General features: G+C 46.6%; 1 protein-coding gene across 1 annotated transcript; it reads left to right on the top strand.

Annotated features, from left to right (window-relative positions):
• Nucleotides 1-2,157: 2,157 nt before the first annotated feature.
• LOC101159286 (arrestin red cell) lies at nt 2,158-22,549 on the top strand. The gene is made up of 16 exons (XM_004076657.3): nt 2,158-2,725; nt 10,543-10,573; nt 10,860-10,920; nt 10,996-11,040; nt 12,330-12,427; nt 12,587-12,685; nt 13,038-13,097; nt 13,569-13,636; nt 13,752-13,887; nt 13,983-14,067; nt 14,404-14,476; nt 15,188-15,325; nt 15,404-15,487; nt 20,506-20,582; nt 20,675-20,729; nt 20,801-22,549. The coding sequence occupies exons 1-16, from the start codon at nt 2,703-2,705 to the stop codon at nt 20,886-20,888; spliced, it is 1,221 nt and encodes a 406-aa protein (XP_004076705.1). The 5' UTR covers nt 2,158-2,702; the 3' UTR covers nt 20,889-22,549.
• The last annotated feature ends 1,963 nt before the right edge of the window (nt 22,550-24,512 follow it).

The raw sequence follows: 24,512 nt of genomic DNA, 5'->3' as shown, positions 1-24,512 counted from the left end.
TCCTCCTGCATGTGTGGATGTTCTCCAAAGTCCAAACTCTAATTCACAGATACCTAAACACACACACATCTACACACATCAGAGCCAACTGAGGTTGCAGTCGGGTCAGTCAAAAGAAAAAGGTCCCAGTGGGAAGACTGATCACAGGACAAAAGCTGTGTGCTGAAACGTTAGAAACCCATCTGCAAAGCTCGCTGTCACCTTTACTGTCCTACATGTGCTAAATATTGAACATTGTTTTACTAAGTCAAAGCAACAGTCGTGTTTTGAGAAAAGTACTTCTAGAATTTACTTCCTAAAAATAATAGAATAAACTGTTGACACTTTTATTCCATTTCAATATAATAAATTCAGAAGTAATTTCTTCACATTTATAAAATATCAATAATAAAATAAAACATTTATTACAGTTTGACAATCATTAGAAAACATAAAAAGTGTTTCCCAGTCATTGTCTTTTTTTATTCTAGAACAAAATTCATGCACAATAGATTTTGGAATAAAAATTCAATTGAACTGCTTTATTTTGGGACTTTGGTAGGGTGGGTAATTGGTCAAGGGGAGTACACAAAAATGTAAAGATGGCACACGGGTTGAATATCAAGGAATCACAAAACTTGCATGTTTATATATAGTTTTTGTTCAACAGAATCAGTTTAAAAATGAGACCTGAAAAGAATAAAAACACAATAGAGCAATACCAATGAAGTGACCACAAGGACAAAGGTACACACAAGGTAAAACTCAGGCTCGACCACAGATTAGAGGTCACAGGGGTCATTAAAAACCTGTTACGAGTCGGTCTGCCTTTTTAACCAGATTCTCTGTGCTGCTTGGTGTCCCACACTAAACACGGACCACAGACGGTGAGAAACTCCCAGAGCGGTATGTTCAAGACTGTGAGAACGTCTACTAACAGCTCGATGTTCCTGAGATTGAAGCTGCTGAATAATCAACCCCACAGAACCGGAGGTGACTGCAAGAAAAAACGGACAAACTGGAACGTCAGATAATGCATATGGAGATCAGAAAACCCCAAATGACCTCAGAGATTTAAAGAGTCCAAGATCAAAGTACACCAGAGTCTTATCCACCATCTGGAGCTGTTTGAGTGACACTGGACTTCATTTGAACTTTCAAAGAGGACACCGCTGATTGAAGAAATCCTCCTGAAGCCAGACTGAAAAGTTGTATTCTAACAAACCACAATTCCTCTGGAAGAACGTTTCTGTTGTCGAACACGGAAAGGGCTCAGTCATGATCTGGGCTGGTCTGCTGTATGTGAGACAGGGTTGCCTTGAGCCAGACCATCAATCATTCTGGAGCTAGCGTTGCTTCTGGTGTCACAAAGTTTGGTCTCAGTATTCATGGATCCTCAACAGGAGAAATTCCTGTTTCACTGGTTTATCTGATTCTGTTTAAACAGATTGAAGTTGGGAAGCAGTAACCTTTGCGGTGTTTACTCCCTATTAGAAAGGGGGGCTAACAGTTCCATCCCCATCGGTGAAGGACTACCGTATTTTCCGGACTATAAGTCGCCCTTTTTTTCATAGTTTGGCAAGGGGTGCGACTTACACTCCGCAGCGACTTATATTAGAAATAAATACATTGTTAACCCTCCTGTTATGTTCATTTGTGAGGAACAGAGATGATGTTTCTGGGTCAATTTGATGTTTGAGGTATGTTAAGTGTTAAGAGGATGTTAAGTGACTCAGAGAATCAGCAAACTTTTTTTTACAGTAAGATCTTGAAGGCTAACAACATGATATTCTATTTTCCAATGATTTCATAGATTCAGAAATGCAATAAAAGTGAAAACTGTTTCTACAAATACAGGATGAAAACAGAGTATTAGTTAGCCAATGATGCTTCATGAAAAGAATAAATAAATAAGTTTGAGAAAAAATTACACGAATTTATCTGCGATCCAGAAGTAAATGAGGGAATTCTTTCTGCTGATTCTTATCTAACCGTATCTCATATGTATCCATTTGAACTTTTTATTCTCTGTTTTCTTTAAACGTCATAATTGCATTCAGTGACGCTGGCACGAGTGTTCAAAGCTTTCGGTGTTGCTGTGAGAGCCTCTGCAACTTCTTTGCATATGAAAATCCCTGAATGAGCTCAGTGTTTGAATTTGATACACAAATGCAGCCGTTTTGCCTAAAATGTTGCATCATACGCAGGCGAGGGCCACGAGTGTCTGGGGCACTTGAATCTTTGGGGCCCTTTAGTCTGTCTATGCCCTGAGGGCCCCGTTGATGAAACGGCCGTGCCCCCCCATCCTTCTGTGCTTCTTGTTGTCATTCTGATGAAGAGCCTCAGTTGCGCAATCTGAAGGCGCTGCGCATTCACACGCGCACGCGCAGTGCTGTCAGGACTTCTCCACGGGAGCACAGAAACCTCCATCGCGGGTCCAAATCATCGCTCCATCTTCTGATGTCGCGGTGAAGCACTGGGATCCATTCGGAACCGCGATCCAGTTCTGCGTGGATCCGAGAAGACGCTGCCCGCCGCGCGCGCACAAGCGCGCATCTCTTTGCGGAAGCCGAGGCGGCGCTCCGGACATTAGCATACTAACGAGTGTCGGCGCGCGGACGGCTGAGCGCGGCTGCCCGCACACACGCCGCCTCTCCCAGTAAACAACCACCGGCCCCGGCCTCCGTCTGTCAGCATCGAGTGTCCGTCCGCCTGCCGAGGAGATGGGGGACAAGGCGGGCACCAGGTAGGACGGTTCCGCTGCGGCGGCTAACGGCTAACTAGCTGCGTTTTCACGCACTTTGATTGCTAACGAAAGTCGCGGCGCTGCTGCCCTGCACGCGGGGGCTGAACCCCGCACAGCTAGCGTCGTATAGAGATTCACACTAAGAGGGAATTGACAAAGAATCGGGCCCAGTTCGGGTTCGAGTGCGGGAGCTGCCAAGCTCCTCGAGCAGAGGTGAAGTTAGCAGAGCAGGGCGGGGTAAGCTAACCCCCGACGGCAGGCAGCTGCTCGCTCGCTCGCTGCTGTCCGCTGCGGGGCCCCAGCTCCGGGGTGTTTTTGCAGACATGCTGAGCTGCGGGGAACCGGGCGTTGTTATGTAACTGGACACCTACTAGCGCCGCATCCACGGTAGAATTCCCACGGTACCTCTGGGTCACGGAGGTTCTTACACGACACAAACGAGTCAAGCAAGCGGATCTGGTTGGACTGGTACTTTCGATTTATACGTGTCGAAGCTGACCCGGTTCTGCAGTTCGGGAGGGTACAGGACCGTCCATGGTTCGTACCGTTTCCGGTTTTACCAGGCTGCATCCAAGTCTGTCTAGATCCCCGGTACTTCCACCTGCTGAGTTCCTGCTCCGGTTTCTAAGTCTGAGCTCGGGTTTGGTCCAGTTCTGTTCTAGCAGATCAGAACCAGGACCTTTTCCGCTGAAACGTGTCCTGGTGTTGGATCAGAACTCTCAGAGGTTCTGTCACCACTGAAACAGCTCCAGATGATCCATGTTGGACCTCACAGGTTCTAGGCGGTGGGCTTGAGGGTCTATTATGTTCCTCAGGTTCTGGTTTACCTGTTCATGTCTGCAGAGTTCTGTGGAGTTCTGATATCAGGGGTCAGCGTTAAGTAAAAACCATCAGAACCAAAACTGCTTTGGATCGGCTCGGCTCTGGGTCAGAGTCAGCCCGCAGCATTGGACCCAGATGTGTGATTGTAAACAAACGTGTGCAGCAGTTGAGGATGGAGTTCTGGCAGAAACCACAGGTGACGGCGCTGACTCGGCGTCAGAAGGTCCTCCTCAGCCGGTTCCTCTACTGCCTGACCTGCTGACGCTCTTCAAAAGGACACGATCCATGCCCTTTCTGCTAGCTTCCCAACTTCCTGCCAGGCACTTCCTGTTAGGCAGGGACAGGGGGAGGGGCTTCCCTATGTATGCTTAGCAGCTTCCTCCTTTATGCCCCACAGCTTCCTCTTCTACATCTTCAAGGTTCTGAAGCTTCCAGCCTCTCTTCATCACGCATGTCCCATGACTTCCTCATGTAGGTCCAAACGGTGCAGCAAAGGTTTGCACCTCTCTTTGGGTTCATGTTCTGTTGGGCCAAATGGACCATCAGCAGTTATTTGAGCCCTGTCCTCCAGTTTAGTAGAGTTCAGAGCGGATGGATGTTTTCTACCTTTAGCGTGGGTCACTCTGTCCACCGTCACCCAGTCTGCTGTTCATGAAGTAAAAACCTCCATTTTTTTGGGTCAATCATCAGGGTTTCCTCATCTTCCAGCCAGAACCAATAGGTTCTTGTAGGACCTAGAATCTTCTCAGTGTCTTCCCTGGTTCAGCATAGCTGGAATCTCCTGGGCTGATCCAGATCTGGTTTCCTCTGGTCTTCTTCCTCTGGTCCTCTTCCTCTTTTCTCGTCCTGGTCAGAGCTCGTTTTAGAGCACAGCAGCTTGTGATGAACAGCTGCTGGACCTGCATGCTTTTTTTTTTATTTTTTTTTTATGGTTAGGTCGTCTTCAGTCTGTGGCTCTTTCCTGGGAGCCCCCGGTGTGAAAGCAAACCAAGGCAGATGAAGGGGGAGCATTTCCTGGATTCTTGTCTCTGCTGGTCTGTCCACAGACCCTGCTCAGACCCTGCTCAGCAGGCCTGCAGGGCCTCCTCAGAGCTTCGTGTCTCTACAGGTGTCTCGCCCCCCCCTGTGCTGTTAAAGCTGCAGGAACCGAGCGTTTCCGGGATGTTCTGGGTCAGACTGTGGAAATGGAAGCTGAATCTCCTCTTTACCCCCTAACTACTAAAAAATGAAATAGTGCAGGACTGCCTAGTGCCCTTTGTTTAAAAAAAACAATTCAACACAATGTTCAATTTCTTTTTATATTCTTTAACAGCAACTATGACGTCACAGATTTCTTAAAGCAATAATAATATTAAGCTTTTTATGAATCCACTGTGTTCTGATTAAAAAAAAATTAATGAAAATACATTTTTTCACAACAAATGTTCAAAGGAAATGCATTGTGGTCTATATTCGCCAATCTAGTGAGCATCGATGCACACTGGGTTGTTTTTTTTTTTCCAGAAATTTCTGGGAAATTTCCATGGCACTGGATTTCTGAATTGTAGACTCGGACAGCTGTACATTCTGGCAAACATTATGTAAGTGGTGAAGGAATTCAGACACAACCGTGGATTCTTAAAATGACTTGACTGGACTTCACCTTCCACAGACCCACTCATGACCCTGCAGATTGAGACTTCATTAATAGTTACGAGTCATTTGTCAGGAATCCCTTAAATCAACTCTTCTTCCTCGGTGCAAAGAGGAAGATCAGCGCTGGGGGGTCAGCAGAGCCCCTCCCACTTATGTGTTCAGAAATTGCGCTGCTGCTGTTTGTGATGGACGTTGTTTTCCTTGAGTGGAACACAAATGAGAGAGGTGTTTTGTTGTAAGAAGCGCTGAGTCATCGTCGGAGAAGTGCTGAGTCATGGCTGTAGCAGGTCTGCTGTTTTTGTGAGGGAAGTCTCTGTTGGTTTTCCATTAGTGTCTCCGTCAGCACAAGCGAGCTGCTAGAAGGGAGGAAGAGGAGCAGGCTCCGCCCAGGAAACCTGCCTACTTCCTCATTTCTCCCGTTCTGCCGTTCGTCCCTAAAACGTCTGCGTTTCATGAAGTCGGCGAGCAGAGGTTCAGGCGCCGTGACCTTTTTAACCCTAGCTGAAGCTGCAGAAAGCCTCATCATTGTGGATCAGATCTGCTCTGTGCTGCTTCATGATGAAGAGGTCATCCTGACAGAAGGGACCTCTCCAAAGTTTAGCAGAACATGTGAGACAGGCAAAAGCTGAAACTGTTCCTCTCGGTTCGTGGTTCAGTTGTGTTCAGCCCGTGTCAGTGTTGGCTCTTTGGAGTCACCACCTTTAGCCTGACTACAGGTGAGACAGGTGTGGGTGAAAGCAACAGCGTAGTGTGCAGATCCATGTGAATCCATACAGCCCAAACCGCCTAAGAGTAATCAGATTACTGCAGACGGCAGAGATTGCTCAGCAAAAAATAGACAAACAGAATCAACTGATGGGGGGGGGGGGTGTCTGTTCGAAAAACCCTATATTTACGAAATAAATAAGCTGAAAACACAAAAAGAAAATGAAGCACAAAGAACCAGAAATACCGCAGTTAAAAAGGAAATAACCCAGAAGGCAACTAAAAAGATGGACTTCACCGGCAATAATTCAACTCTGAATACGTGAAGCTGAAAATGCTGAAGGGATTTGGATTTAAAGTGTCCTTTAGCAAAAAGTTTCAATAATTCTGCAAATGAAGAGCTAAAGACCCTAAGGGAGGTTTCCTGAGAAGTTGCTTTTTATTTCGCTGAAATCCTGAATCTCTTTCCTTCGTTTGCTGCAAACGCTGAAGGGGTTTGCTAAAAATTCAAACTCTTGGCTGACATTGCTAAAAGACTTCCAGTTTTCTTCAGCAAATCATTTAAATAAATTGTGAAATACGTTTGCCAAAAAGGCTGAAGTGATTTGCCTTGTGTTGAAAAAGTTCAAGTTTTCTTAAGGAAAAGCTTTGAATAGATCTGGAACTTTGAATACATTTGCAAACGTGCAGCTGAACAATCTGGAGGGGTTTGCTAAACTCATTTGTTTAAAATGCCAAAGCAATATTCTTAGTCAAAGGGCTGAAGAATTGTACGTTTCCTGAGCAAAAATGTTAAATAAATTGCTGGAAATGTTTGCTTTTTGTGAAAATATTGGACATATTAGAAGTTTCCCTCTGGTGTTTTTAACATGATCTTGTAGTATTTTTCTAAAAATGATTTAATTTTAAAGCTCTTTTCCGAGTATTTCTTTGTTGAAATAGTGATGGATCAAGAGCAGACGCTCAGGTTTGTGACACGGGCCAAAGCCTCCCTTCACTCCAAATCTGATCCATCCACTTGCAGAAATATTTTATTTACCTGGTCTGAGCTGGAATCTGGTTAGAAACTGTTCGCCTGCAGTTTTAAACCAATATTGCTGCCGTTTTTGTTGCACCAGCAATGTTAGGTTGGATTTTTGAGGGACTAAAAGTCAACATGAGAGAGTGTTAACAGTAGGTTGATGGGAGTCTAAAATGGCCTTACTTCTGCACTAACAGTCCCGCCCACAAACCAGAGGGGAATTTCTAATTAGCTACTGCCGATGTGTAGAAAATGTGTCTTAAAAAACAAAAAAGGGCTTTTTGAATTTTGCCTAAAGTGTTTCTACAGTTGAAAAAATAGAGTTGGTGTGAAACTTGAAGCAAAAAATTGAATTAATTGAGAAAAAATTGATAAAAGCATAAAAAGTAATTTATAGAATAATGGATTATATTTTTCTCTGCTTTTCCAGACGCTTAAAGTGTATATATGAGGATATATATGATTATTCATTCACTCCTCATTCATACTTGGTGATGGTAACTACTGATGTGGCCACAGCTGCCCTGGGGCAGACTGACAGAGGCGTGGCTGCCAGTGGGCGCCTATGGTCCCTCTGACCGTCACCGGGACATTCATACACATTCACACACCAGTGGAGACACACTGGACATGACGACGGTTGGCTGGGGGGGAGCGGGGATCGAACCGCCAACCCTTCGATTGTTGGCCAACCTGCTCAATCACTTGAACCACTGCCGCCCAAAAAAAGGGTCCTCACTAATATTTAATCAAGTGTGAAATGTAAGTGTTAATAATGTTTCTGTTTCTTTACCGTTGGTCTGATCGTAAAACTACGGTACTTTTAGTTTGTGAGGCTGAGAAGAAGAGGAATTTATTCTGTGTCTTTATGTGAAATTGGTCAAACATGTGAAGCGCCAGTTCCTCCCTGAAGGTATTGATGAGTGTTTACATGCCAAATTAAAATCTCAGCTGTGTGAATAATTCCCTATTAAAAGCATTCAGTCAAAGCAGAATAATTAGTGATCAGTTTGATCTGAACGCGCGTGAACGTGTGTGTGTGGTTGTGTGCGTTCATGGAGGTGTTAAAGGAAGGCTGCACGAAGCTGACCAAAAGTCAGTGTTTGGCAACTTGATGTGAGAAGAGGAGGAAGGAAGGAAGGAAGGAGGAGCTGTGAAACGGCTGGGTCTGTGTGCTGGCTGCTGAAGTGCCTCTAAGCACTCATTAAACGCTGTTGGGTGTTGTACTGCAGTGGTCCTCTCCTCTGTCGTCACCTCTAACCCCTGAAGGCGGTCATTGCACAAACTATACTCTGCTATATCTTGTTATTGTCTGTGACCGCAAGCACGGCCTGCTTTGTGCCACCTGTCACTAACCTGGAGAAACCGCTGACTCTTTCAGAGTTATCTCTGTTTTGTAGTTTCCTGTGTGATGGTGATTGCAGCTCTGAGCGATGTCAGTGAACGTGACGGGGAGAGCCGCTAGAACTGAAGGCTGGCATGTCGGCGGATGAAGCCATTCACAGGAGACTTATCATTTCAAGTCTGCAGTTTGACTGGATCTAAATGAGAGTGGGACTGGATTGAACCAAAAAAAGTTCTTTGTTCTTGATTGTTGGCGGTTAGCATGGTTGAAGGTGGTTTTAAGGGGAAGTGTTTGCTGCAGACCTGAACTCAGCCCCTATGCAGCTCTTGCTTCTGCACAGGTTCAGCCGTGTGCTTCATAGGTGTAGATTCAGGCTGCACACATGCAAACAACAAACTGCACGAGGAAGACAAAGACGTTCTGGGCTGTAGAATCACTTGTTTCATAGATGCACCAGCACACGAGTTAGGCGGAACCACATTATTAACCACAGTCCATTTGACAGCAGCTTGAGTCACTTTTTGTTCTTCTGTGCATTTGCTGGTGCTGAAGGGAAGAGGAGACAGACACTCTGTGTATTTATTGCACCATGAAATGTGTTTGTAGCTGCTTTCAGCTCAGAATGTATTAGAGATGCACTAAAGTCAGCCGTCATCTTCCTCTTCCTTCCTTTAAATTAAACACAGTGCATTATAAGGCTGCAGGATATGAGGAAAACTCGTGATTTGGGATATTGGTGATCAATATTGCGATGACAATTTAACTTGCGTTACACAAACAAATAGCAAAACAACTAAAAACATCATTTCTATTTTACTGCAACAGTTTAATTCAAAGAAGAGTCAACATAACTTATATTACATTCCAAATGACCTTTGTCTACAAAGGAGGCAAACGTCTAACATTAAAGGACTCCATCCGATAGGTCAACAACGTAAAGGGTTCCATCTGATTGGTCAAATGCATAGATGAATTTATTTGATTTGGTAAATCCTTCAAGCTGTCATAAGATTGTTTTAGCCCAATCAATGTTAACATTTGATATTCCGATAACGATAAATTTGCGATTTATTCTGCAGGCCTTGTGCTCTATCTCATGGGCTTTACTATACCTGAGCAGTAAAACTGGCGAGGAGACTCTGGACATTTACACAGTACGGGAGACACCCCACCCCTCCCAATGGATGCATATTTTGTACTATTTTCTCCGCAGAATGTTAGATTTTAGGATTGTTGTTGGCAGGATTGTTTTTGTGCGATGTTCATTCATGTTGAGATAATCTGGGAGGCTGTGATGCCCCTGAGGTTAAACCCAGCTGGTGTCTCTAATAGTTTAGCTGCTGCAAGTAAATGTTGTGAGGCTCACGTTAAACCTCTGTAGACTGAGGCTCACATTAAACCTCTGTAGACTGAGGCTCCCATTAAACCTCTGTAGACTGAGGCTCCCATTAAACCTCTGTAGACTGAGGCTCACATTAAACCCCTGTAGACTGAGGCTCACATTAAACCTCTGTAGACTGAGGCTCACATTAAACCCCTGTAGACTGAGGCTCACATTAAACCTCTGTAGACTGAGGCTCACATTAAACCCCTGTAGACTGTGCCCCTGACAACCCGACCTTGGATCATAATCTGTGGTGCTGGAGGCAGGGCTCTGATCAGGACTAGTTTGGGTCTGAAGGGCATGTGGCGGCTGTTAGGATGCTGGATCCCCGTCTGTATTTGGGTGAGCCTGTCTCCACAGAACTAGCTCAAGTATGTGCACGTTTTTGGGTCATGTGGAGTCCCTGTGGTTTGTAAACATCATGGTTCTGTGAGAAACCCTAGCAGTGGGTTTTCTCACATGTGAAGATGAGGTAGCTGCGATAACCATCTTTCCCAGCAACTGATGAGTGCATGATAAGCAGCAGTGTTTGTGGTATGGCGACTTGTCAAAGCGGGTTGTCGAGGAGCTCCTGTTGCCTCAGGATGGATGTTCTGAGTTGGGAACCAGCAGGGTTGAGGCCTGAATCTCAGTGTGAGTCCTGCAGGGTGCAGCTCCTCTGGGGAAACCGCAGTTCAGCATTAAACCCAGACAGAAAAGTTTGATGGCATCCCATAATACATGCATCTTCTTCTGACATGACCCCACCCCCCACCGCCGGCGTGCGGCCAACATAAAACAAACTATTTATTCTGCACAGCAGGAAGCTGCCTTACTTCCTGTTTGACAGCAAGTTTGATGAAACAGACATGAGTGACTAACTTCTCCTCTTCTTCTCTTCCCCCATGCTGCTGTTACCACTCCAGAGTCTTCAAGAAGTCCAGCCCCAACTGCAAGGTGAGTGTGAGCGTGCTCATCTGAGCAGAACCTTTCCCCATCAGGCTGTCTGCTGCTGCTGCCTGTAGAAACAGCAGCTATTTCTGTAGAGGGGACACTAACGTTTACCTCCACCGTCACTGATGATGGTGACGTTCTGGGGCGGAGTTAGAAGTTTTGCTGGCGTGTGTTGATTTTCTTGGTCTTGGGTTTCCATGTATGTTCAAATGAGTGCTCAGATTGTGGCTCTCTTAGATGATTCATGAGGTCAGAAGGTTTTTCTGACCTGGTTTCTGTTGTCCTGCAGCTCACAGTTTACTTGGGAAAGAGGGACTTTGTGGACCACCTAGACCACGTGGATCCAGTGGGTACGTGTCCATGAGCAATGCTCGGCTCTCGTCAACCTGAGCTGCTCCAGTCACTGTTCTGTCTTCTGTTCACAGACGGCGTGATCCTCGTGGACCCAGAGTACCTGAAGGACAGGAAAGGTGGGTCTGCTACTTGCTGACCTGTGATCACTTGCCCACAGCCTCCTTCTAGCTTCTTCATAAGTTCAGACAGTCTTTCTATCTTCTTCATCGGCTTGCTTCTGTCATCATTGAGGCATGGAAGTCCTTTGCAGGCTCCTCCCTAAGCCAGCCTGATACACCGACAGGTGCATTTAAGTTTCCTCTGGCTGAGGAGGAAAGTTCCTTTGATACCCTCCAGCAAAATGAACCACAGCCCTGCCGTCATAAATAAGTAGGTGGGCGTGGTTTGAGTTGTACCGACTCCTGAAGGCCAATCGGACCAGGCTTTCAGGTGATTGGCTGTGAGAAACTTAGATGCTGTCTCATTGACAGAAGGCTGTAAATCAGAACATCCAGTCATTATGCCTGACCCATTGACCGGATAAAAGAACTGGACCGAGTGACTCCTGCTCCCTGGCGTTCCAAACAGGAAGTGCCCGCTGGCTCCAAGAAGCCAAAATCCCGTAGAGAAATAAACAGCTGTTACTCAGTCATATATATTTTTAAACATTTAAAGTTTGTGGTCTCGTGTCCAACGTTCAAAGCATTTGACAAATTTCGTGCAGCTGCTTTCAGTGGTAGGGGTGTGGACTTCCAACACAAGAGTCGTAACTATAGAAACCTAGACTCAGACCGACTGGGACCAATCACTGCTTACTGACGTCGTCTGGCTCCAACATGGCACCTGTATTGCAAAATAATGGCGACCAAATTGATTGCATCTGCTTGGAACCGAAAGTAAAGAATTTTCTCTGAGGGATGTCACACTCACTCAGTCCAGTTCTCTGATGCAGTCAATGGTGGGACCTTAAACCTGCTGAGGCATCAAATTTTTACTAAATCTGATTGTTATTGTCCAATTTAGTCCAGATCATTGCAATGTGTCCAGGCTATCTTAACGATGTAAAGATGGCCTCCATAGGGGGTCCATGGAAGGATCTTCAGGGTAATCTCCAGAGTAACAGGTGACAGTGGAGAAGACAACTTCCTTTAAGGCCCGCCCACTGCCCGCCAGAGACAGAGACAGCGGCCCGTTCCTTGGCTCTAAAAACCATATAGTTGTTCCAAAACGGGACAGGGAACAATATGATGATTTACAGGTTCTGTTGGATTTTTGAGCAAAGGGGGGTAGGAGCTACCACAGAACAGATGGTGTGCTGAGAGTTTGCCTTCAATAATAGATTAGGAAGAACCCTCCAGAACCCAGTTGGAGTGGCCAGGATGGGTTGGAGTCCCCCACTGATCCCCCTGTGCTCTTCCTCCCACAGTCTTCGTCACTCTGACCTGTGCGTTCCGATATGGCCGCGAGGATCTGGACGTGCTGGGTCTGTCCTTTCGGAAGGATCTGTACATCTCCACCTTCCAGGTGAGTCTGTGGCTATGGAGCGGAGCCAGTGCCCCCTGACCCTCACACGGGTTCTGAGAGAGGGTTCTGGTGGTTCTGTGGTGTGTCCTGCAGTAGAATGAGGCAGGTGCAGAGGCCACTGAGGTGTTTGGGAGGCTGAGCGGTCTCTTGTCTGTGCAGGCGTTCCCCCCGGTGCCTGAGGAGCGCAAACCCAACAGCCGTCTGCAGGACAGGCTGCTGAAGAAGCTGGGCCAGCATGCACACCCCTTCTACTTCACAGTGAGTCCCTCCACCCAAACCCCGCCCACGCTGATCTGCCTTACAGCCCCCTGCAGCTGGAAAGCAGAAGTGACACGTGTCTAAACATCCTCAGGAGGAAAAGCTGCTTTTGAGGAAGTCTGTCTACTTCCTGCTAGTCCTCCTTCAGGCCTGCTCTGTTTGAATAGAACCTAAAGTTCTGGTTTGGTTACCACTAGAGGAGAGTTCTGTCTCTCCCCTGGGGGGCCCGCTGCCTGCAGAGGGGGGGCATCCAGCAGCCTGGGTTTTTCTGAAATGTCTGAACACATGACTTAAAGGTGTGAGCAAACTGCTCGTAACAGAACCTGAGTTTCTGTGCTTTTGTGTGCTCCAGATCCCCCAGAACCTCCCATGTTCTGTCACTCTGCAGCCCGGACCTGAGGACACCGGGAAGGTAAGACCCGGCCCGAGTCTGTCTGAGCTTCAGCTTAATCTGCTTCCTTGAAAACCCCAAACCTTTCTAAAGTTGGTTGTGTGCATGGTATCAGACTGACGAGCATCCTCCGAGCCAGAACTCCAGTAACACTGGACCTGGACCCCTTCCCCTATTCTCTTCAAAGCTAACCTAGTCTTCTGAGGAAAACCAGCCTTTCTGCTCACAAAGGGCCAACTCTGACCACCTTCTGCTTCTTTAAAGTTTCACCAACTGATCCCTTTCTAGACCTGGATCCGGAAAAAATCCAGGCTTTTTCTAACCAAATAGAAGCTTCTTTCACCCCGTCACCCCTCCCTCTGCACAGAGGGGCAGCTCCTCCGCACCTATTCTGTCCCTCTGAAAACCAACTTTCCTGACAGTTTCAGTTGTTTTGTGCCTCGTTCATAGTCTAACCGTCCAATCATCTGAAGCCCTGATTTCTGTGTGCAGGCCTGTGGCGTGGACTTTGAGATCAGAGCATTCTGTGCCAAATCCATAGAAGAGAAGATCCACAAGAGGTGAGTCCAGGCTTGAGGAGACATCTCGACTCCTCCCCTGTTGGTGATTGGACTGCAGGTGAGCGAGGTTCTGCTCTTGTGCAGCTGGGTTCAGACAAAGTTGTGTTGTGTTCAGGAACTCGGTGCGTTTGGTGATCAGGAAGGTCCAGTACGCTCCGGAGAAGCCCGGCCCACAGCCCATGGTGGAGACGACCCGCAGTTTCCTGATGTCGGACAGATCCCTGCACCTGGAGGCCTCGCTGGACAAAGAGGTGCTCAACCAACCGCCTCACAGCCTCGTTCTCCCCGCTTATAGAGTCTTTTGTTAGATTCCTGACCTGTTTCTCCCATGATGCTTTGCCTTCAGCTGTACTACCATGGAGAGCCCATCAGCGTCAATGTTCACGTCACCAACAACTCCACCAAGACCGTCAAGAGAGTGAAGATTTCAGGTACGTCCAGATGGAGGCCTCTGGCAGAGGTTTGCTGGTTCAAAACCCTCCCAAAGAAAATGTGGAGTTCAGGGATTCTGGTTAGGACTGGCTTTGAGTCCGGTTTAGAAGCACAAATGTTTTTTGTGTCTGTATAATTCAGATATGTCAGAGATAAACTGTGATCCCACACATGAGCACAGCTGTAGCCTGGATCTGAACCTGGTCCTAGGCCTGTAAGAATTTGGGTGTGGACTGGGATCAGAGTCTTGGGTCTAGGTCTGGTTCTGTTTTAGGATCTGGACTGGGATTAAGGTCTGTTAGTGTGACTTTAACTCTGTGTCTTTATCCCTGCAGTGCGTCAGTACGCAGACATCTGTCTGTTCAGCACCGCTCAGTACAAATGTCCCGTGGCCCAGCTAGAGGCTGAGTAAGTCCAGTTTTTCCTTCCTATTTCCAGTTCCACTCCTCACTGACCCGCTTCTGTGCACAAGTCTTGATCCAGACCTCTAAACAGGAGATCCAGTGGTCCCGATGATTATTCTGCGTTCCCAGTCTCGTTCTGGTGTCTGTGACACAGCTGGGTCTAAAAACCCTCATCTGATTGGAGCAGATAGGAACTGGATCAGCACTTCTGCAGACCAACACCACAACTTTGGTGCTTAAATCTGGATTTCAAGTTTCTGTTCTCGTTTGAAGGATTTTAGTCTGAAAAAAAGAAGGAATCTAAACAGGTTTTTTTTCTAGTTTTAATTGTATTAGTTTAATTGTATATATACCCAGCTCAAAAGCAGTGTTGCACCAAAATGCAACCCTTTACGTAAAAAGCTAGAAAAGGTTGAAATTACTTTAATTGTGTAATTGGTCGAAAAATTACGGAAGTCCAAAGAGTGCGTGTCATTCCCTGTCTGGCAATAGCTCTGGTATTAAAGGGTCAAACATGATATCAGAAGATTGGTGCCGAAAACCAGACACAAGACCTCTTGGTGTTTGAGATGCTTTTGAGTGGTGTGATTTTTTTAATGTATTTTATTTTCTCCTGAACATGAAGACGGGTTAATCCAATGTTGCATCAAAGACTTAACTCAGAGGGGGTGGGGCTTTCTGGGCCATGTGACTGATGGAGTGTGTCGTCCCACAGCGACCAGGTGTCGTCGAGCTCCACCTTCTGTAAGGTGTACACTCTGACCCCTACGCTCGACAAAAACCGGGAGAAGAGGGGCCTGGCTCTGGATGGCAAGCTCAAGCACGAAGACACCAACCTGGCCTCATCCACCATGTAACGTGCACTCTCACAATTGCGCACAGTGGCGAGGCGTCTGGCTGTTGCGTGACCACCGCCTCTACTCTGTTTCAGTGTGAAGGACGTCACCAACAAGGAGGTGCTGGGCATCCTGGTGTCCTACAGGGTCAAGGTCAAGCTGGTGGTTTCACGCGGAGGGTAAAGAACACACAGACTCTCTACCGACATCACTTCGTGTTGTATGGCGTTTCATCGCTGCCATAAAGTGAAAGGGCGTAAAGACAACTGAGCGGGCGTATTCGGTAACTGAGTGAGTGAAGCTTACAACCGCGCAGACGCAATTGTAACCGAGCTACCCCGCATTTTAAAACTAAACGCCTGAGCCGTGATCTGGCGCGTTCACTTCCCCTTTGCGCCCTCACCAGGATTTTTCCGCAGTGTTAAGGGGGCGTTTTTGTCACTTGGGGGCGGAAACCTTTCTGGTTGATCTGATTGGCTGCAATTTTTGGCATGTCAAGTCCGGTTTGGGGCTTTAATAGAAAAGAAACGGCGGCAGTAACGTGGATTAAAACGGTAACGAATGCATTGATTTTTACATGAGAAAAACTTACAGCTCAAAAAAAAACCTGCTGCACTTTCTTGCCTTGGTCTTGGGTCATTGGTTAACGTTTTAATCCAGGTTACATCTGACATTTTTTTCTTCGGGATCTGGGGGGTATTCCAGGAAGCATGTTTAAATCTAGCCCGACTTTAACCCTGAACCCTGGCTGAAATCCGCCTGAACTTGCTAACTCTGGGTATGTCTGTTCCAAAAGACCGGATATGAATTAGCGTAATTATGCCTGACTTGGTAACCCTGGGTTAATGCGCGATTTCCGGCATCACCATGGAAACGCGTGGAGAAAAAAAGAGGGCTCTTTACTTCAGTGAGACGGAGTCGGAGAATTTAATGACGGCGTATGAAGATTATTATTATTCAACCTAATTTCTTACGTCTATAAAACCTAATTAGTGTTTATACAACTTAAATTTATATATTTATCTAACCAAATGTCATGTTACTAAAATTCGATTCATGTATTTTCCATCTTAATTTAATATAATTCTTGAACTCTCATATGTCTGAGTTCGACCGGGCAGATTCTCTCATTTTTATAACAATGAGAAGAAAGAAACAATATTCAGGGAAGATTCACATTCATTTCCCAGATTTCCAACATTGTCATTACAGTAATTGACAGTAGGGGTGCTATATAAACTCATCATCCTCTCCCTCCCTCTCACTCATGGTGCAGAGACTTAAGCACAGTAGGACAAAATAACTCGGCAGAAACACAGTAAAACAACTAAACATATTTGGTCAAAAACTCACACTTAAACCCAAATCCATCCAGACAGGCAAAGGGAATGGTATCCCACAATCCCTTGCGGTGCCGATCTAACAGTAGCACCAAAGTTACACCTACTTAATTGAATTAATTTGAATGAAAGTGAAATAACTGTCTAACTACGTGTTATTTTTAAGATGGCTTAACTAAAAAAATGATTTATCTTAACTGAAGCAAATAATTAAGTAAGATCAGTGTAAAAAAGTTCATCCTTCCAACATCCATACATGGTCTTATCACCCTCTCATGGTGGACAAAGTATTATCTGAGCTTCTTCATCCACTAAATCATCTTCAAATGGACACGCCATGCTCCTTCACCTCTCTGAAAACAAACTAACCTTCAACTAAACCTGCTCCAGACCAGGTTATGTTCAGAGCATGAGTTGCTATGGCAACTTGACATACCCTGAAACACACCTCTATTTCTGGAACCGAAAGCTGAGGTTATAAGCTTCCTTAAGGCCTGTTCACACCGGGACGAATTTCGCCGGCGATTTTCGCCGACGTTTAACGCCTCGTGACTAAACAAAGGGCACCAATGTGAGTGTGCACACCGAGGCGAAAAAACGCCAAGCGCCAAAGCGTCAAAAAAAAACGCCTCGGGTTCGTTTTTTTTTTTTTCGACGCGTCGCGTCGAAATCTATTCGACCAATGAGAATGGCGCTTTTGCACACGTGTCTGGAGCTTCTGAAGTTACAGTAAAACACAACTTGGGGGCACTCAAACTCAAAACTGCCTTGCTGAGCACACATACCAGCGAAGAAGTTAGACGCCAAGTAGCGTCTACACTGCCGCGAAGAAATAATGACGGACATTCTTAAATATCCCCTTACCAAGTACCAGTTGGAGCTACTGATGCTTGAAATATTCATGTTTTCTTTGTATGATTCTGACAAGCGCGTAAATACTTGCTCTCTTCTTCTGAGTGAAAAGCGACTTTAAGAATCGTAAAGTTGCGCAGCGCCACCTTGTGTACAGGAGTATTTCTGTTTACATTAAGCGCCATCTAATTTCAGGGAAGGAAATTGCATGTTCGCTCGGCTCATCGTCAGCGAAAATCGCCTGGGTGTGAACACAAAAGACGTGGCGAAAAACGCTGGCGAATAACGCCTGGCGAATATTCGTCCCGGTGTGTACGGGCCTTTAGCCTCAAATTTACCGTGGGGGCTAGCATAACCTGTTTTCTGGAATTACCCCCCCCCCCCCCCCCCCCCCCCCCCCAGGGCTGGGCGTGTGTATGTCCTTCCGGCCACCCCCACCCCCGTTGGACGGTTTATATGATGGGTCTGGCGGTTTTCAGATGATTTTGGAGCTGAACACTGGTTACAACTGTAAGAATCATGGCGGCGCGTGCGGACGCAGCGGCTTCTCTCTCTCCAGTCAAAACGGCGTTTTTTTGTTTGTGTAAGTTGGAATGTTCTAGTAAGTTAACTTCGGAAGCCATCCGGACATACAGCCGCGAGTTTCTGCTTGAAATCAAGCAGACTACGAATTTGCAGCTAAACCCCGCGGACGTCGGCGCGCTACGGGATGCGGGTCTGCTCCTCCTGAATCCTGAACAGTCCCCCATGACTGAATCCCCCCCTCGCTGGACGCGCCGCAAGCGGTGTATGAGAAAACAGAAAAGGGGAAAACGCGGAGGCGTTCGACTTCGAGCTAGGCTAGCGGCCACCGCATCTCTGGATAACAAACCGGACCACATTCATCAACCGCGGTCCACTCAGAGGTGGGCTAAAACTGCTGTGTTTTTGTGTCCACCCAAACTCGGCTAAATGTTTTTGTTAACTTGGCTGAATAACAGTTTTGCGGACAATGCTCTTCTTCAACTCGACCAGCTGCTACGGAGCGGATAGGCTGTACGCGGGGAAAAAAGCGAGGCTGCGGGCTATTTGTTTACATCAACAATTCAAACAGTCAAAGAAAACTTTATTGACAATCTAACTTCAAGTTACAGAATTAATAGAATACGATGAACAAATAAGGTGACTATAAAAAGAGAGAAAAATTAAGTGACTGTAAAAATGAGAAAAGATAAGGTGACCGTAGTATAGTTCTTCATTTTTTACCAGTGGACTTGTGTGTCTGAGTTCAGCAGAGTTGGGGGGCAATGGGGCAACAAGAGGGGGGTGGGGGCAGTGCTGGGAGAGACTTCAGCTTCCTGAGTCTGCTGGTCCTGGCCTGAAGACTATGTAGGCAATTCCTATTGCCGTGATGCTGTCGTGGTCGCCAAACAATGCTCAGATCTGCCAGAGTTCTTGATTATAAAGTGTCGTCCGTTCTACCTTCCGAGGGAATGTACAGCAATATTGCTTGTTGCAGTTGCACCCCCCCAGCACAGATCAACGAGCAGCAGACTGCACACCCAGACGCATTTCTCTTTCTGGCTGGGGATTTTAACCACGCAGACCCTAAAAGTGCGTTTCCAAAAATGCACCAACGTGTGGAGACAACACACTGGACTGTGTTTACACCTCACAGAGAGGAGCCTACAGAGCCCCCCCACCCCCCACCTTCGATCCTAAGACCAAATCACTGTGATGCTAATGCCTGCATACAGACCCCTGGGGAGAGTGGCCGGACCAGTCTGTCCTGCCCCCCTCCCTGGACCCATTTCAGTTTGGTTATCGGTCCAACCGCTCGACAGATGACACCATCTCAACTGCGCTTTACTCTGCGCCAACCACCTGGAGAATAAGGACTCGCATGTCAGAATGCTGTTCATTCAGCATTCAACATCTTCATCCCCCAGCAGCTCACTCACAAACTGGCTCAGCTGGGGCTCAACACTCCTCTGTGTAACTGGCTGCTGGACTTCCTGACGGGGAGACCGCAAGCAGCGCCAGTCGGCAGCAACACATCCAGCACCATCGCGATGAACACGGGGGCTCCCCAGGGATGTGTGCTGAGCCCCCCTTTCAGAAGAGCGCACACTCCTGCTCCTCTGTCTGTGAGCAACATCAAGGTCCTGGGTGTGCACATCACAGAAAACCTCTCCTGGTCAGATAACATGACATCACTGGGAAATCACAGCAGCGTCTCCACTTCCTCCGCAAACTGAAGAAAGCCAAAGCCCCCGCCCCCCGTCAAGCAGACTTTTCACAGGGGCGCCGTGGAGAGCATCCTGATCAGCTGCTTCACGGCGTGGTGTGGCGCCTGCAACGCGTCCTGCCGTAGGTCCCTCCAACGCATCGTGAGGGCACGATCGGTGCCCCCTCCCCTCCTTCCAGGACATCTACAGCACCCGCCTCACCCGGAAAGCCCTCTGCATTGCCGATGACCCGACCCATCCATCCCACGGCTTCTTCAGTCTGCTGTCATCCGGGAGGAGACTACGCAGTCTTCAGGCCAGGACCAGCAGACCCAGAGACAGTTTTCTCCTCCATGCTGTCAGGAAGCTGAACGCTCTCCCGGCCCCCCCCCCCTGTTGCCCCGTTGCCCCTCCTGTTCTGCTGAAACCCTGACACACACACGTTTTCTACCTCATCAGCACTGAACTGCACTTTCCGCCAGTCCACTGGTGCTGTAACTAAACTACAGTCGCTTTATTCTCATTTTTACAGTCACGTCATTTTTTTATTATTTATAATCACCTTATTTGTTCGTCTTATTCTATTTTATTCTGTAATTTGATGTTTTTTTCCCCGTTTAGACTGGAGTTTGAAGATAAATGGAATTTAAATTTCTATGTATGTGAAAACATTATAGAGATTGACAGTAAAGTTTACTTTGACTTAAAGACTGGTCTGAACTTAGCCTTCAGCAGAACTTTTCCTTAGTCAAAGGTCATCGGGTTAGAACTGGGTTAATTATGCCGTCTGTCTTTCAGCGATGTGTCGGTGGAGCTACCCTTCATCCTCATGCACCCCAAACCTGTGGAGCCCCCGTTGTCCCGCCCTCAGTCTGGTAGGTCGACACGTCGGCGCCACTACTCTGGTCTTGAATTGGTCTCCATGGAAACAGACCAGTGTACTCATGCTTGTGTGTTTCTGTTCCAGCGGTGCCAGAGATGGACCCCCCCATCGACACCAACTTGATAGAGTTCGAAACAAAGTAAGTGTTGGTGGCGCCGTGCAGCCGCCGTTCGGTTCTGGACGGGTTCTGACTCCTCCCTCTGTCTGCAGCGTCTCCCAGGACGACGACTTCGTCTTTGAAGACTTTGCCCGCCTCCGGCTCAAAGGCGCCGTGGACGACAAGGACGAGGACTGCTAGGAGCCCGCCCCCGCCACACTCGCTTTTCCAGACACACATATGCACAAACCCACACACACATGCACACACACACACACCCCCTGAGGTTCAGCGTTACATTCCCGATGGAGGATGGGTCCCGGCTCAGCGGCGCTCGTCCTGTCCGTGTCATCGCGCCGTCTTTGTTTGTCTTTTTAGTTTAAGCGCGAGAATTAAAAAAAGTTCACAGCTGCAGGTGTGTTTGTGGGCGGGGCTTTCAGGTCCAGAGTCAGAGCCAGCGCTGCATCTATTTTCTATCAAGCTGCTACAGATTCTGGTCCACTTCCTTTCCCGCAGTTCTGACAGAAAGCAGCTTTCTCTCGCTTCCTGTCACCCATCCTCCCTGACACGCACCCCAAGAACCACCCGGATCTTTTGACCCGAAGCCCTGATCCGAGGGCGACTTTATCCCGATCAGAGCCTTTTGAGTGTGACTGTGACTGACTTTGATGCCACTGAACCATTCTGAATCAGAAACATTTCTGGATTTTAAGAGTTTGGTTCTGATGGGTTGAACCAGAACTAATCTGTGATTGATGTTGGCCCAGAATCGGCTGGTGCCGTCTAAGCAAATTCGTATTCATTTTTATGGGAGTGGAATTTGATTCAGACCCTTGACCCTGTTTTGACCCAGAACCCCGTCTTTAATCTTTTCATTGACATAAAGACCGTTGAGGTCTGAAGCCGAGCGGAACAACCCCAGACCCAACCTGAGTTGTGAGATGCCAATGTCTGGTTCAACTGTTTTCTACTGGTTCTGTAAATCGTTCTGTTCTGGTCGAATTTGTTTGGATTCTCTGAACTGTTTGTGTTATTTTGGACCTGCTGGTTTCTTAACAAAAAGATTGAAAATGCATTTTGATTAGTGAAGACAAAAAAGAACTGGTAGAAAGTTCTGTTCCACAGAGCCAGAACCTCTGACTTTATTGGAGGAACTTTGTGAAAGAGCTTGAAGTTCCTTTGACCCAAATGAAGTTCATTGGTTTGTTCTGTTCGCTCATTCAGAACAGAACCACAGCTTGGACTCATAGTGGTGGTTCTTTCCCAGCTCCTGAATGTCTCTCTGAAAACCTTTCCTCAAAGTTTTCCAGAACCAACATAAGTCCAAACTGTGTTCCGGTCTGCTGTGGTATCACAGAACCGAGGGCTGTCGGACTCTGGACGAAGCTCTGATGTTTCTGACGACCCGTTGGGGTGGTGTTGGTTCTGCTAAAGCAGCACTGGGCTCTGCTTGGTGGAGCCTGGCCTGCAGGGGGCGCCGTGCAGTTGCTGAAAATGATTTTTACATTGAAGATTTTTGAATCACAAACTGCCAGCAGCCCCGCCCCTCTCGGGCCCCGCCCCCTGCATTGAGGGGCATGTTCAGTCGGTGCTGTGCTCGTGTCCTCGTGCTCGTGCGTCTGTGGGTGTGACATATTTGGACGAGTGCCATGCTAACAGTGATCTCTGCTGCTGGACCCCCAGCAAACACTGATGGTGATTATTATGCTTCTGATTATTATGTGACTATTATTATTCTACTGTATCATCACTGCGACCACATTATCCTCATAATCAGTTCAGAGTCTGTTTGCCATCTATTTTTTATGTTGAGATTTTTATTTTAGTTCTCTTTTTATTATTAAAGTTCAAATGAATCCAGACTGTTTGTGTGTGTGTTGTGAGTGCACGGCGTGCGTGCACGGCCCTCTGAGACCTGAGACAAGTTTCTGATCCTTGCCTCCGTCCACATGCACAGCCCGTCCTCTGCAGAGACGGCTGTGGATTCTCGTGCTCTGCAGGACGAGGAGACTTTGATACGTTGGTCCAAATGATCCTTTTTTTTTTGTTTGAAATGGTTTCTTTTAAGCAAAGCAAGAATAATGCACAAAACAATGCAGTCAGCAGTTATACATTCATACAAAGACGAATCAAACTTAGGAGAATTAGACATTAAACCAAAGAATGCTTGAAAGGGAGTGGAAGGAAGTGTTACGCCCCCTTTTGAGTCTAGGGGGATAACAATTACAAGTGAAGCAACAACCAGCCATAACTAAAAGTGAAGCAAAAAGGCTTCATGGTGAACCAAGACCAAGATAAACAATAACTGAAATCATGTAATCTTACCTGCAAATGAAAGAAAAGGGAAATCAATGACAAAACACTAACCTCCCTAGACTATCAAAAACAGGAGAAAACGTTACTAAAGAAAATGGCAGTTCACCCCTACAGCTTCACTTAACATAATTACCATCTAGGGATGGCCCGTTTGACACGACGGTACGGTGCATGTCTCCCCTTCATGAAGCAGAGTGGTTCGGCACAATGTTTCGGGCGTGTGTCAACTAGCCCAGATAACGTGGTTGATGACGTATGAAGCGCCAAATGCTTCGTTTGGTCGAACCACGGTTCATATGTCACTTGTTGTGTTTGAACAGTTGGGCGCTCTCTCTAAATACAAATGAATCCCGAACGTTTTCCGACCAGTTCCATTGTTTCACCTGTATTGGAATCGGCGTCAGTTCGTTGCACTTTACCATGACTCCTGCTAAAGTATAAGGATAATACTTGTACCAATATATGATGTCATTGTATCAGTACCAATAGAATGGTGGAATAATCACAAATAATCACAGCGTTTGAATCCTGGAATCCCAGGTTAAAAACTAGCGTTTTACTTTTTTTTTTTTTTATTTGCTTTGCGTTTATTTTCTTCATGTGATGTGTGTTTTGCTGTGTCAAGCACTTCTCACAGCAAACGTAACTCGTTGTGTTGTTTTACGTTGATCATTAACAACATTGTTTAGTTTTACGTTTTTTTCATGATCATTTCCACGTTGAAGTGTTGCAAGGAGCTTAGTTGAAGGATATACGCCCAGTCCGCCACCAGATGCCGCTGTTCTGTGTGGTTTCAAAGCCCTGACTGAATGGTTGGTTCATCTTTCCGGCACAATTACATGAACCCCAATGAGGTTTCATGGGGCTTTTTTTCCCCCATCCCTACTACAAACCAAAAGACTAAACAGAGTGGGCACAAAACACTAAAACACAACACTAAAGTGCAATACACAACAAAACAGGTGGAGAACTACAAAAAAAAAAATGGAGAAAAGACACAGAAGTCCCACTCTGATACAAATCCAATACACAAAACACAGATCAAAAAGAAATCCAAATCAAATACGGCCACAGCCGTTGTAATGCAACGTGGGAAGAAATGACGTGCATGTCACAAACCATCCCCTACACTGATCTCCTGTAATATCCTCACACGCAGCATCTATTGCATGGAGAAGGGACCTCTGATCTTGAGCCCGATGCTCATACACTCTCCACCTCAAAGCGGAGAAAAACTCCTCAATAGGATTGAGGAAAGGAGAGTAAAGCTGTAGGAACACTATGACCATCCTTGGATGAGTAGTGAACCAGGCCCTGATGAGCGGGCCACGGTGGAAATTCCCATTGTCCCATACAAGAACATATAGCGGTAGGTGAGGCCCTACGAGAGCTCTCTCATTTGCAGGGATCAAATCAAAAATAACAATAAATGTATCAAATGTTCCAAGGGATATATATATGGTATTCAAGGTATTATGTTCTTGACTAATTTTGACAATTGAACAGACT

This window comes from Oryzias latipes, chromosome 14, assembly GCF_053564925.1.
Source record: "Oryzias latipes strain Hd-rR chromosome 14, Olatipes_Hd-rR_3.1".
Classification (NCBI taxonomy): Eukaryota; Metazoa; Chordata; class Actinopteri; order Beloniformes; family Adrianichthyidae; genus Oryzias; species Oryzias latipes.
Note: the sequence above shows the minus strand (reverse complement) of the source record. Positions and strands in the feature narration are given on the sequence as shown.

Coding starts and splice junctions, on each gene's coding strand:
- LOC101159286 (XM_004076657.3), top strand. CDS start 2,703: ATGGGGGACAAGGCGGGCACCAG. Junction 15,488..20,505: donor CTGGTGGTTTCACGCGGAGG/GTAAAGAACACA, acceptor TCTGTCTTTCAG/CGATGTGTCGGTGGAGCTAC. Junction 20,583..20,674: donor GTTGTCCCGCCCTCAGTCTG/GTAGGTCGACAC, acceptor TTTCTGTTCCAG/CGGTGCCAGAGATGGACCCC.